The sequence below is a fragment of the Sinohyriopsis cumingii genome, chromosome 12 (assembly GCF_028554795.1).
Source record: "Sinohyriopsis cumingii isolate HCF-2022 chromosome 12, ASM2855479v2, whole genome shotgun sequence".
Lineage (NCBI taxonomy): Eukaryota > Metazoa > Mollusca > Bivalvia > Unionida > Unionidae > Sinohyriopsis > Sinohyriopsis cumingii.
The window spans coordinates 109,218,428-109,233,959 of NC_142972.1; the positions used below are offsets into that span (position 1 = coordinate 109,218,428).

At 34.4% G+C, this 15,532-nt stretch overlaps 1 protein-coding gene across 1 annotated transcript in view; it reads left to right on the top strand.

Moving 5' to 3' along the window:
• The window catches only part of LOC149787234 (kinesin-like protein KIF13A), a 398,962-nt gene that overhangs the window by 293,156 nt on the left and 90,274 nt on the right, over positions 1 to 15,532 (top strand). Inside the window, exons 17-19 of the mRNA XM_089977741.1 lie at positions 9,833 to 10,007; positions 12,570 to 12,732; positions 14,767 to 14,943. Coding sequence (XP_089833867.1) covers positions 9,833 to 10,007; positions 12,570 to 12,732; positions 14,767 to 14,943 — 515 coding nt within the window. The remainder of the gene's footprint in view (positions 1 to 9,832; positions 10,008 to 12,569; positions 12,733 to 14,766; positions 14,944 to 15,532) is intronic.

Below are 15,532 nucleotides of genomic sequence, written 5' to 3' on the forward strand. Positions count from 1 at the left end.
ATCTTTTTTATATTTATTTGGGTTCTGCAGATATGGTACTTTGTTACAGTACTGGGTGTGTGACAGAGTTTGATGGTACTTTGTTACAGTACTCACAGTGTATGTGACAGATGGTACTTTGTTATAGTACTGTGTATGTGACAGATGGTACTTTGTTACAGTACTGTGTATATGACAGATGGTACTTTGTGACAGTACTATGTATGTGACAGATGGTACTTTGTTACAGTATTTTGTATGTGACAGATGGTACTTTGTTACTGTAATGTGCATGTGACAGTTGGTACTTTGTTACTGTAATGTGCATGTGTCAGATGGTACTTTGTTACAGTACTGTGTATGTGACAGTTAGATGGTACTTTGTTACATTACTGTGTATGTGACAGTTAGATGGTACTTTGTTACAGTACTGTGTATGTGATGGTTTGATGGTAGTTTGTTACAGTACTGTGTATATGACAGTTTGAATATGCCTTCTAAAGTAGGACAATGGCTGGTTTCTTTAATGTATGTATTCTATTACAAGTCGAGTCTAACAGTAAACTTCACAGACCCAGATCTGCCATCATGTAATATGCAGGCAGATCTTGTTCTATGCAGATTTTGAAGGAGTAATCATTAGAACAAGCAGCATAGACCCTGATCTGTTTCCACATAAAACATTGGCATATTAGAGTCTATGTTGCTTGCTGTTGAACTGTACTCATAAAAGATGATGCAGTTTTAGCAAATATAATATTATACTTTGCCCAGTCAGATATAGTATAATATGAAGTCTTTGGTGCTATTTTTTTGTTTTTAATGCTATCTTTTTTAAAAATATCACATCATAAAATTCATTCAGTTAAGCATTCCATGAAATTTGGAGTCTCCCCAGTGGAAGCAAAGCCCATCGCAGCCGTAGAAAACACTGCCATTAAATTTTGAATATATAGAACCTAATAAGGTATGAGAGCATGATTCCTTTTCCATCTGTGTAGATGGGCCCCGAGTGGCCGAGTGGTCTAAAGCGCTTTCTGTTAAGGATCACTGCCATCTCACCTCTGTCTACGTGGGTTCGAGTCTCGGATTCGATCAATGTGGGTATGTGAGAAAGCTTGCCAGTAGCTTCTCGTGGGTCGGTGGTTCTTCCCGGGATTTTCCCGGGTTCTTCCTCCACCATTAATACTGGCCGCCATACATAGCCTATCGTGTGCTGAAAAATGGCGTTAAACCCCACAACAACAACAACAACAACCAGCTGTGTAGATTTCATTCTGTGCAGTGATTTGTGGGTCCTGTTCACTTTTGAAAGTGATGAGACAATGGTCTAGAGATTCTGATACTATTATCTTCTAATTTTGAACAAAGAAGTCCTTTTTCTTGAAGAATTATTATTGATCTCTTAAAATTATCATCCATTCTACCTTTATTAAATTGAGGGAATCATGATTGCACTTTGCTGTACAATTGTTTGCTTGATGGCCTTAACTTCTTCTGAATCTTGACTATACATCAATGTAAAACTGGCTTTAAAAAAATGAAGGCTTGTGATACATTCATTTTACTCACCATATTTCCTCATTGTAGAGGAACAATGTTAAATTTGAGTATGCTATTATACCACTGAGAATATTATTACAAGATTTTTGTAACAACAAAACCAGCATTTAAGTTTTGGTGCCAGTTTGAGGAACTTGATCAGTGGAGGGACTTTAGCAGTTCTTGTACAATGCATCAGGATGCCAAGCAACCATTGTTTATATCACATTTCCTCAAATTATGTCATTGCCATGAAAAAATGGGATATACCTTGTTCCCAATTTAAAGTAGGTAACATTCCCATTATGCCCAAACTCAGTGATGTTTCTTCCCAATTTGAAGTGGAGGATATGCTTAAACAAAGCAGTATTTCTTCTCAGTTTAACTCATTAACCCTGGAGGTTTTTGTCATTTTCACCTAAATTTCGAGTAGGAAACACATTTTGAAAGCTATTTCTGAATACATCCTAATACGTTGACTTCCATTAGTCTAATGCCTAGTTGTGTTAGAAACATCATTTTCCATTGGTTGCGCATGAGCAGAATTGTAAAAGTTGGATGTTTGATTTTGTTTTTGTTTTTTTGCTTAACAGATCCATCATTTTCATATCAAGGCCACTCTTTATTCCAAATGTTCCCCTTATCCTTCATTTTGGAAAGGGTCATCTGTCTGTGTTCAGTTTAGACTGGTCTGCCTTAGATATAAGGCCCAAAAGTCTAAAATCCTGACAAAAAATCAGATTCCAACCACGTGCAGATTTTGGATGAAAAAAAAAAAAAAACGGGTCAAAAAAATTAGGTTTTTCCCTCTGTATGTTGTAGTGCAATTTAAACATCTGGATTATTTGGTATCATTATAGAGCTACATCTGTCTATCTTTCTATAATACCACCTACTTTAGTGTATCATACATTACCTTTACACTACAAAGCTTGGCGGTAGGCTACACCTCCTGCCACGTAAACATGGCACCAGGGGTTAATGAGCTAAAGTAGAGGATATGCTTAAATGCAGTGGTGTTCCTTCCCAATTTAAAGTAGAGGATATGCTTAAATGCAGTGGTGTTCCTTCCCAATTTAAAGTAGAGGATATGCTTAAATGCAGTGGTGTTCCTTCCCAATTTAAAGTAGAGGATATGCATATACACTGATGTTTCTTTCCAATTCGAAGTGTATGCTTGAACACAGTTATGTTTCCTTCCTAATTTAAATTAAAATTTAAAGTAGAGGGTTTGCTTAAACACTATGATATTTGTTCATTCTATGCAGTAGAGAATATGTCTCAACACATTCCCAGGGCCCCGAGTGGCCGAGTGGTCTAAAGCGCTCACCATTCCAGATCACTGCCATCTCACCTCTGTCTGCGTGGGTTCAAGTCCAAGGCTCGGCTAGCGTGGGTACGTGGGAAAGCCTGCCAGTAGATTTTCATGGGTCGGTGGTTCTTCCCTTGGTTTTCCAGTGTTCTTCCTCCACCAGTTATACTGGCCACCATGTATAGCCTATCTTGTGCTGAAAAATGGCGTTAAACCCTAGAACAACAACAACAACATCAACACATTCCCCCCCCAATTTAATGTAGAAATAAGCCCCAGCACAGTAATGTTGCTTCTCAAGTGAACAACTTCAGTCACCATTTATGCTGCTAAAGTGTGTCATTCAGCAAGGTACTTGACTCAGTGTGCTTGGTATAATATAACCTTCAAAGTGTTAATGTGCCATAAAAACCCAACCCACTTCAAGCTTTAGATGAAAAAGTATAAGCTTCTTAATACAGCATGACAGTTTAAGAGAGGCATTAATAAATCATAAGCAATCAACTTGTCTACTTGCATTCTTTGCAGTGGTAATGAATTTTTTATGTCTCAGACTTGGCTATAGATAATGGATGATGGGGCCATCATTGACAGTAGCTTGCTTCCTTATTTTGTTTTATCGCATGATTCATAAATTGTTCTTGACGTGAATAGAATTTTCTTTTAATAAAAACAAATTCCAACTAAGTTCATTTCTTGAGTATTCGATCTTTCTAATTGTTTTCAAGCCCCCCAACCGACCGACTGACTGAAGCGTGTTTAGATTTTAGGTCAAAGTTTTTCAGTGGTGCTTTGATCAATGGCATGACTGACATCTTATTTTATGCTTTCATTGTCTAAAAGAAAAATCAAATTCTGGATTGTATGTGGCAGTTTTTATTTTTAAATGCTTAGCAATAAAGAAACAATGACAACAAGACAGAAGAGTTAAGTTAATAGTTTCATCCTGTATTCATTTATAGAACTTTATTTTCATGCATGTAAAATCAAATAGATGGACATTATTGGCCAATGGAAATTAAGATCAGTTTTTGTTCCTTTGAAATAACTGATCTTTATTTCAATAAACTAACTTTTATAATTCATCAAACTAAACTGAGAAATGCTGTTGTTGTTGTTATAGGGTTTAATGCCATTTTTCAACACACTATATGCTTTACATGGCAGCGAGTATAATTGGTGGAGGAAGAATCGTGGAAAACCCTGGAAAAAGCCACCGACCCATGGGAAGCTATTAGCAAGCTTTCCCACATACCCACATTGGCTGAGCCCAAGAATCGAACCCATGCAGAGGTGAGATGGCAGTGGTCCATAACAGTGAGTGCCTTAGACCACTCTGCCAATTAGGGCCCCCTAGAAATACTGTCTTCAGAGGTATTTTTTTCAAAATGCTGTTTGAAGAAAACAAAACTCACTTTGATGAAAAAAGACCACTTTGAAGAAAAAAACTCACTTTGAGGTATTTATGTGCAAGTGAGTCGTGGTGGCTTAGTGCCTAGCAAGGGTGCAGTTTGAATGCTGCCCAACTCCAGGCCAGTTCTACTGTCATGTCAGCATGGTACTTTCCTCCATTTGCTGCATCACAGTATAACCTTTCATGTGTTGATATTCTTTTAGAAAAAGAAATTTATACCTTACAAAGTTCACTTGAAAGATTTTCAGATAAACCAGTAAAGGTATTGAAGTTGTACAGCAGAATTCCTGATATACCAATGAAGCATTGAAGTTGTACAGAACCTCAGATATGCCAGTAAATGTATTGAAACTGTACAGCATCTCAGATATACCAGTAAAGTATAGAAGTTGTACAGAATTTTTACTTCCCACTTTATTTCAGTTTATTCTTTCTCCAGTGTCTTACCTCCAGTTTGGTAATTTAATTGATTTCTGCAACTGACAGTGACAGAATTTACAAGAATAAATGAGATAATTGTGTATTGCTTTTTGTGTGTTTTTAGAAGTTTTCATTTATTATCATGATCATTATATCCTCAGGGAACTTTCTAATCAGTATCAGACTCCAGACTCTATACTGCAGAGCTAATTTGGTGGCATTGAACAGGAATTCTTACAAAAAAGTTTTTTTTCTGATTGAAGAATAATCTTGAAATGGACTTAATGTGCTCCAGTTGATTCATTCTTTGCTTGAAAATATTATGTTTGTTAAACAAAAACAGTTTCATAATGGGACATGCCAATTGCTAGCTTCAAGGGACATGTCAGTTGTTAGTTTAAAGGGACATGTAAATTGTTAGCTTAAACAGACATGTAAATTATTAGCTTTAGACTTGGATGAAATCACCCTGCTTATGGGAATTCAGTTGCCCATCAGTACTGTAGCTACCTGCTTATGGAAATTATGTTGCCCATCAGTACCGTAGATACCTGCTTATAAGGCAGATCAGCTGCAAATAACATAGACCCTGAACTGCTATTGCTTAATGTTCCAGCAGATCAGGGTCTATGTGTTTTGCTCTACTGATTACTCCAAAGAAACTGCATAGAACCAGATGTGCATTATCTGCAGCAGCAGATTTGGATCTATGCAGTTTACACTTGGATCCAACTTCTGTATATGAGCATATATGGTACTAATCAGTATGTGGTATTGACCCCCTTTTGCGATCACATTTACTGGGGTGATTGCTACAACCTCAGTATAAATTGATGGAGTTGTTAAGGAAAAAGAAAATAAAACATGGGTCAGATCAATAGATAGAATAACTGGACTTTGCATTCAACGTTGTGAATAAAACTGTGTCCTGTTTTTAATATAAACATTGTTATTGTCCTAAATTAGGTCAACTTGTGCCATAATTGAATGTAATACATTTGCATATCAGAAGGAGGGGAGGGAGACAGAGCCTTTTTTACAGAACCTTTTGTTCAAGTTAAAAGAATCCTTTCAGTTAAAAACTGAGAAAGTTAGCATTCGAAGCAAAATGAGTGGCCCATATTTTATATATAAATGAGTAGCCCATATTTTATATATAAATGAGTGGCCCATATTTTATATATAAATGAGTGGCCCATATTTTATATATAAATGAGTAGCCCATATTTTATATATAAATGAGTAGCCCATATTTTATATATAAATGAGTAGCCCATATTTTATATATAAATGAGTAGCCCATATTTTATATATAAATGAGTAGCCCATATTTTTATATATAAATGAGTAGCCCATATTTTATATATAAATGAGTGGCCCATATTTTATATATAAATGAGTAGCCCATATTTTATATATAAATGAGTAGCCCATATTTTGTATATAAATGAGTAGCCCATATTTTTATATATAAATGAGTAGCCCATATTTTATATATAAATGAGTAGCCCATATTTTATATATAAATGAGTAGCCCATATTTTTATATATAAATGAGTAGCCCATATTTTATATATAAATGAGTAGCCCATATTTTATATATGAATGAGTGGCCCATATTTTATATATAAATGAGTAGCCCATATTTTTATATATAAATGAGTAGCCCATATTTTATATATAAATGAGTAGCCCATATTTTATATATAAATGAGTAGCCCATATTTTATATATAAATGAGTAGCCCATATTTTTATATATAAATGAGTAGCCCATATTTTATATATAAATGAGTAGCCCATATTTTATATATGAATGAGTAGCCCATATTTTATATATGAATGAGTGGCCCATATTTTATATATAAATGAGTGTCCCATATTTTATATATAAATGAGTAGCCCATATTTTATATATAAATGAGCACCAATAGAAAACCACTTAGATTTTCCATAATCAAACTTTGTTTTAGTTATGCCAACTAAATGTGACTGCCAATTGATTTAAAAATTAAAAACACAAATTCATGTTTAAACATATTACTGTAACAATTCTTTTAGTCAATAATGGAATGTTGTATCTAATGTGTCATGTTTAGTTGAAATCAATTCAGTTTTACAGAACAAACAAAGACTTGTCAAGAAAACCCTCTCTACACAAACAAAAGCAAAATATTTATCTTGAAAATAGTGTGATTGACAGGCAATTTACCTGCTGGATCCGTGTCAGAAATGGGCATTTCTAGGGTGATTGGCTATTAATTTTTCAAAATTGCTTGGAAAATTGATATTCAGGAACAAGAAAACAGGCTTGTGGATTGGTTTCTGATAACTCGAGTGCACTTTGAAAGATGGACATGTGTCTGCTAAATCTAGTGATCCATTGAGTTGTGGTAGACAAGAGCTGACACTGTTGGCTTCAGATCAGAAATAGAACAAACATGGGTGACCCTGACCTTGGAGTCCATGACATGATGATAGATTATAGTCCTCACTGTTGCTTTGAAATAAGAACATAGTAGACCCTGACCTGCCAGTCAACTTCATAATTGCAGATCAGTCAGCACATATGAGTGGCTATTTTTCTTATTTTGCTTGAGGTAAAAATGGGTAGCATGGCCCAAAAAATGGATATTTTTTGGTCCTCCTTTGTCCTTAAATAGTGGGACATGTTTTCCACATTTGTGACTTTATCATCATATCAACCAGTCATTATTTGAATTCAGGTAGTGGCTTAGAGTTTAACAAACAGAGAGCTGTTTATGTCTATGATTTCACCATAGTTTTATGGAATAGTTTACATAAATAAGGTATTATGGAATTGTTTACAGAAATAAGAGATGGAATCAATTTTGAAGGCAGAGTATTTTCTGCAAAAAGAAATGCAGCATGTCAGATTTGTTTCTCTTTCATTAGGATCTAAAGCTCTATCACTAAAGTGCTTGGGAATGCTGTACTGCATTCACTTCAATTAGTTTTATGATTATGAACAAGACCACTAATTTTAAATGCTGTGAATTTGGTGTAGAGTTGAACTATTGTCAGATAAAATAAAACACTCTGGAAGCAAAATGGTTTTAAAAAAGACAAATATATGGATGTAATATAGTGACTTTGGTTCAGCTAATTGTTATATATATTTAGTTTGTTTGTATGTAAGTTTTTTAAAAACAAATTTTTATTTCATGATATGTTACGGTTAATGTAAAATTTTATAGCTGACCATGTCCAAAATCAATAACAGTATTGTGAACAATATTGTTTACTTTTTTCTGACTGAAGGATACATATTAGGATTAGTATCTTAAAATGAGTCAAGGACATTTTATTTACCACGTTCTTTATTATATTTTTAATAACAGACTTTCTAATTATAACAAAATTTTTATCTTTGGTTTTTTTTTTTTTAATGCTAAGTGTGACCTATGTCAGATAGAGGAGTATAAAATCTTGTTCATTAGAAACTTATTCCTGGATCAGAAGTCAGTCTTTGTTGTGTCGAGTTTTTCATTTGGCCTGAATTTATTTATTCACTGGAAATGCCTAGTGCTCATCAGAAACAATATCCTTGGAAATTGAGACGTGGTTATATAGTGAAATTCAAACAAGGGTATATTCTTGGATATTTTTATTGTGATTCAGCAAAATAGTGTTGGATTATCACTATGCCATCTCAAGCATATTTACATTTGCAGAATTATATTTATTTTGGATGACTGTTATATGTTTAATCAGAACTTTAACCATTACATCTAGTTTAAGAAATTCTAGGTTAATTTGGTATTTGATTTGCAATACTGTAAGTTATTTCTTTTTGAATCCTCACTTTGTAGTTTTAGGAAATAAATTGTCTTGTTGAATTTTACGAAACTTTTTGGTTTTCACTGTTCTGTTACTTTGTTTGAGATGCTTGATATATGAATAGCAGTAGTAGAAAGAGGTGTCAGCTGATCAGAGAGGATCAGTTATGCTATAAATAACACCATGCATGTTGTGTTAGTATCTTTGCACTGTTGATTGAATACCAGATGTTTTATGCTGGCTGTTGATAGAATATTAGATGTCTGTGTCATCCTAGTAAATAATGGACAAGCTAAGTGGTTAAATTTACTGGTTGATTGAGTACCAGCTATGTTTGTATGGCATAAAATGGACAAGGATGCTAAATTGACTGGTTGATTGAGTACCAGCTATGTTTGTATGGCATAAAATGGACAAGGATGCTAAATGTACTGGTTAAAATTTGGGAAGGTACTGATGCACATTTTTCAGGATAAACAGGTCTGCATGCAGGGCTCTTGACGAGAAGGGAGCTGGGGTTTTTTACTAGAAGGGATCTGGTTTTTAACCAGAAGGGAGCTAACTTTTTAACAGAAGTGATCTAGTGTTTATTACTTTAAAGGGAGCTGGTTTTCTGACCAGAAGAGAGCTGTCCAGGCTATGGTTTGTCTTGAAGATGCTCTATTCCATTTTGCCTTTGCATTTATATATGATCTTTTATGTGTTAATGTGACATTGGATATCAGTCAGTAAATGAATCAGTCATTGAATTCAACATTGGATATCAGTCAGTCAGTAAATGAATCAGTCATTGATCAGTGAATGAATCAGTCATTGAAGTCAAAATTGGATATCAGTCAGTCAGTAAATGAATCAGTCATTGAATTTAACATTGGATATCAGTCAGTCATTAAATTAATCTGTCATTGAGTTCAACATTCAATACCAATCAGTCAGTAAATGAATCAATCATTGAATTTACTATTGGATACCACTTGGTCAGTTAATGTGACTGTCATTCACCATTGGATACCATTTAGTTAGTAAATGAATCAGTCATTGAATTAACCATAATAGCTGGTCAGTAAATAAATTGGTCATTGAATTTACCATTGGATACCAGTTGGCCAGTAAATGAATCGGTCATTGTTATTCAAAGGTGTAATTTAGAATTTGTTTATTTTTTGGCATCCTTTGCCATTTTTGCACCTTCAGCATACCTAGGGATATTTTCCCGACTCAGATTGACCATTTCTCACAAATTTTAGCAAATTTTCCTATTTTGATCATTGCAGGGGTACATATGTACATAAAATGGCCACCTCCATAGATTTTCTCAGGAATATGTGTTTTTTGTCTACAAGAATAATCATCATTTTCTTGCAGAGGCATTAGAGAAACAGCGTCAGATGTATGAACAACAAATGCAAATGTTACGCAATCAGCTGATGTCTCCAGGAACACCATCCGGACCATTTCCAGCTCTTGATATAAACCGTCTTACCCCAACTAGCTCACAGAGTGGAATCCAAAAAAAATATCAACAGTGGGCACAAGAGAGGTACAAAGACAATCCCAAATTTTAAGCCTGTACTGATCATAAAGTAGGCTTCCATTACAATTTTTGGTGATCAAATTTCCTTAATCTCATTATTGTGATATGTAACAATTATTCATCCAACTATTTTTCTATAGCAATGTATTGACAATAACTGAATAATGTAGACATAATTAAAATAACAGTTTGGACTGGGTATATGCATTGACACTAGCTAGAATGATGTGGACAATTAAAATAACCCATTTTTATTGGGTATATGCATTGACACTAGCTAGAATGATGTGGACAATTAAAATAACCCATTTTTATTGGGTATATGCATTGACACTAGCTAGAATGATGTGGACAATTAAAATAACCCATTTTTATTGGGTATATGCATTGACACTAGCTAGAATGATGTGGACAATTAAAATAACCCATTTTTATTGGGTATATGCATTGACACTAGCTAGAATGATGTGGACAATTAAAATAACCCATTTTTATTGGGTATATGCATTGACACTAGCTAGAATGATGTGGACAATTAAAATAACCCGATTTTTATTGGTTGTATGTGTTGACACTAGCTAGAATGATGTGGACAGTTAAAATAACCCCATTTTTACTGGGTATATGCATTGACACTAGCTAGAACGATGTGGACAGTTAAAATAACCCCATTTTTACTGGTTGTATGTGTTGACACTAGCTAGAATGATATAGACAATTAAAATATCCCAATTGTTACAGGTTATATATCCACTTATAGCCATAGTGGTCATTTTTCAAATGCTAGTGTAAGCATCAGGATAAATACTTTTATTCAGGTTTGGGTTAAATGTTTGAATTGAATCAGTTGTTATTTAAAATGTTAGAATCTTATTCACATGCAAGTGTTCTACATATACTTCAGGTTTAGATTTTTTCCAGAAACATTTGAATTACACAATGATCTTCAATATGTCAGGCAGAGAACTATTAAAAATCTTTTAAAATCAACTTCTCTGCCAAAGAGCTGTTAAAAATCTTTCAAAATCATGGCAGTTTTAAACACCATTGAAATCACTGATTGATGATGAAAAATTTTCACAGAATGTTACTACTGTTCCTTACTGAATTAAAGCCTGACTATTGGATGAAACCTCGACTTATAATACATCGATTAATATGATTATTATTGACAACCAGTATTTTTCTCAGCATTTACCCATGACTGATAAAAGGATCATAGATAAATCATTTAATGTTTGAACAAGGGGTTGACTTGTATACAAGTAGAAATGACGAATTGCTCTAAATTCATTTTACATTCAGACAGCCAATAGTCACAATGTTTTACTAGCTCACCAGGATGTAAGTCCGTGTGAAGTTATAGTAGGATTCTGTGACAATCAACTGTGTATCCGTTAGTAGGACTCCATGACAATCAACTGTGTATCCGTTGACTGTTCCTCATTCATCATCCATTAACATTTATGATTTTCAGCTTCTCTGAAGCCATTGGATTATGAACCAAAATTTTGCTGGAGCATCCTGGCATGTTGACCTTTTAAATTGTTTTACAAGTGATTCAGAAACACCATAAAATATGACTGCCATTACTTGAAATAGAAAATATAAAAACAAATATGCTGAAGATGATTTGACAACATTCTGGCATGAAGACGTTCCAAGATTTTCTCACAATATTGTTCGTATATTTTTAACTAATAGTAAGAATACAAAAAAAATCATGATGACTTTCTGTTGAGGTCAGCTGAAGTTGACCGAAATGATGCCAATTTGTTCTCATATTTGCCCGCCATTACTTAAAATAAAAGAAACTTTTGAACAACTTCTTGAAAACTGATCAGAAGAATTTGACCATATTTCTTATAAAACATCATGGCAGCAGGCCTTCCAAGTTTGCACAAATAATCCTGATTGGACCGCTCCATTGGCCTAGTGGTTATAGTATCTGCCCCAGATGTGGGAGGTCACGGGTTCGAAAATGGTACTAACATATGCCTGGCTAGGCGATCAGCATAAAGAGATAGTGTTAGGACTGGTAGCCCTGGTGTCAGGATAATGTGACTGGGTGGGACATGATGCTACACATTTGCGGCATGATGCCTCAGTGCTAGACATCACCAAAAACTGTCCACTGCAGACATCGCAGCGATGCGACTGAATTTTGTTTAAAAATCCAAAGCACAAATGATCCTGGTCATTCATTGAGTATGTGTGTCACTACTAAATAATAGAGGAACCTGTCAAAAATGCATCATGCTCTTCCAGATTTCTTGCTCAACCGTCCTGGCATTTGGTTTGAGGTAAATGTCAGTATGATAAATCATCTCAGGCTTACTTCAGGCCTTTTGTTTTGTAACAAAGATGTCCCAAAGTTTTAACATTCAACAACATTTATTGACACCAAAATATTCTTTTGGTTGAGTGGTTAGGACACTGGGCTCACCACCAGAATGGCCAGATTGTGCTGACCACTGTGGAATATCTCTGAACAAGGCTTTACTCCAGTTGCCTTGGCACCATATAGCATTCATTGCATATGTAATCAGTCAACCATATTTTTTTCAGGGACAAATTATTTAAGCAGAGTTTGGCCAAGCTACGAGAGGAGGTTGTAAAAGCCAATTCTTTGGTCAGAGAAGCCAATTTTCTGGCACAGGAGATGGGCAAAAAGACAGAATTCCATGTCACTCTACAGATTCCAGCTTCGAATTTGAGTCCAAACAGAAGGGTAAGTTTTCCGGTTTTTTTTGTGTGATTGTGACAAATTACCACTGATGCCCTTAATACTTCATATCTTGCATTTTTTGGCAAATTACAATATTTGCCTTATGACAGGAATTGTGATATAGTGAATTACCTTATGAAGAGTTTGAAAAAAAAATCCAAACCCAAAGTGTAATTGATCATGCATTCCATATAACAGGAGATGTAATATAGCGAAATGCTTTGTAATAGTTTGAAAAATGCAAATATAAATACAGTGTAACCCCACTATAGCGCACTCCATTATAGCACAAATTTGTATATACATATAACATAGTCATGGTGTGGCTCCCAAAATTTAATATGCATGTATGTTTTGATGCTCGAAAAAAAAAATCTTTCTTAAAAGTTCGAAAAAACAAAAAAAGTTAATTATCAATTTGGGGAAGAGATCGTGTATGAATAATACACGAAAAAATAGTTTCTTTTTCTTAAAAGTATAAAAAAATAACATGTAAAAAGTTTATTCAGGGATTGTGCAGGGCTTCGCCAATGTCGCAAATTGATTTGTTTTCCTTATTGGCAGTAAAATATACCATCTGGCAATTCTTTTATTTGGCAACATTGTTGGCTGTTTAACACATGCACCCATCATCAGAGATATCCGACTACAGTCTTCAATAAAAACAAAGAACATTTCTTCAAAGGAAGTCAGTACCAAACTTAAATAAAAGCAATATAGTCGGATGGATTGTTTATTTTCCAACATGACTGGAACACGTTTACTGTGCTTGGGAAATACTAAAAAGTAAATGTGCTTCATAATCCGTTACATGATTGTGCTTTTTTTTCTCTCACTAAATTCAGACCTATATGACCTGCAACAAAATTATTGAATATTTTAAATCTTTGTGTGCATATTTTCAATGGAATTACTTGTACTGTAGATTCATTTTATGTGAAGAGATTCACGGTTGAGTACACAGTGTTGATACTGTATTCATGCTGTACGTTAGAATATATATAAACAATATACATGTATATGAACCAGTGCGTGGTTCTCTGAATAAAGTAAAATATTACATATGCCATCTCTGTTTTCACTACAAGTGTATTTCTCGTTTAATATGTATCGATTTAAGATGGTAACTGTGCCATTGAACCACATATTTTAGTGCCCACATTTATTACCTAAAACACACACACACACAAATTTTTGAAGGTACATGTATTATTTTCTTTAGCTAACTGACCTCATTGCATATAACACAGTTCAGTCTATAACACGGTTGAGTTCTATGGTTCCTAACTATTGCGTTTTTCCATGGTCACATTGTTTAACTATTTTTGCCATATACCAGGAAATGTTGTGTAGTGAATTGCCTTATAATAGTTTGAAAGATCCAGATATAAAGTATAATTGAACATGCAGACTTTTGAGTATTGAAAGTGCATGAAAAATAGAACATATTAGTGAGAATGTACCTTTTGAATTGCATTTCTGGTAATTTTCTTGGCCTGTTTTCTGGTTGAAATTCGTCTACATCCACAGTGACAAAATTTGGCTTTTCCTAATTTGAGTATATATAAATTTCCTGTTAGATAAAGTTCTAAAAAAACGAATTCCACGTTTTTTACCTCAGAATTTCAGAGAGAAATTATTATTTTGAGTGTACCAGCAGATCCTAAAAGTCGAAGTAACCTAGGTTATTGAATTATTTAAATGTTTGAGACTCTTTAATTTGCAATTCAGATGTGTTGTATTCTAATTGTAACCATGTGATAAGTTGTATAGATCATTGATTCTAATTGTAACCACCATCACAGACATGTGATAAATTGTATAGACCATTGATCATTGATTCACTTTTACTACATATTTTCTTAAACCACTGATTGTTACCTTTCTTGGTTCCCATGTGCTGTAAAGGGAGACTAATGAGATTCATGTTGGAAATATATGTATTGAACCCATATCACTACAGGATTTTACTGCTTTCAGTTTCTCCAGTCTATGCCAGATTACCATGTGCTCACTGCTGTCAGTTTTCCTTCACAGAGAGGAGCATTTGTGAGTGAACCAGCCATTTTAGTACGGCGCAAAGGCCGTGGCAGTCAGATCTGGTCCATGGAAAAGTTTGAGAATAAAATCATTGACATGCGGGACATGTATGAGGAAAGGAAGAATGAGGGACTTCCAATGCGGGTAGAGGAGAATGATGATGACTCTGATTCGGTTTGTGTTTGCTTCGTGCATGGCTTTTTTTATTTCGTTTCTTCTGTCTTGCCTGTTCTTTGCTTTAGAGAAGGATGTTCAGATTAGACACCTTTGAAAGTTTCAACCACAAAAATTGACTTCTTCAGGTTAAAGAAAAGGAAAACAATTCCGGTATGTTACTCCATCTTTCATGCCTATACTACTTATTTAACTTGTCAAGAGCTACCAGGTAAACCATGTAAAAGAACTGGGTTTCATAACAACAGAAACAATGGAAGTAAACCAGTTAATGGAATTCACATAACTGTACCTGTTAAGTAGCATATTTGTGTAATTATGCCAATTGAATTAAAACGCATACATTTTTAAATACATTCAAATTGCACAAAAAGACTTCATGTCAGCATATTTCACCTTCCTTTAGCACAGTGCATGTCACATTTGGACTATGCTGTTGGAGCAAGTTCTGGATGTTTCATGCATATTTCAAAATGATAGTACTTGATGGGTGTAATAACACTGAAATACAGCGATATATTAATTGAATATATCCTAAATTAGTCATGGTCATTGAGATGTTTTATACATTCTTAAAAACATGATTAAC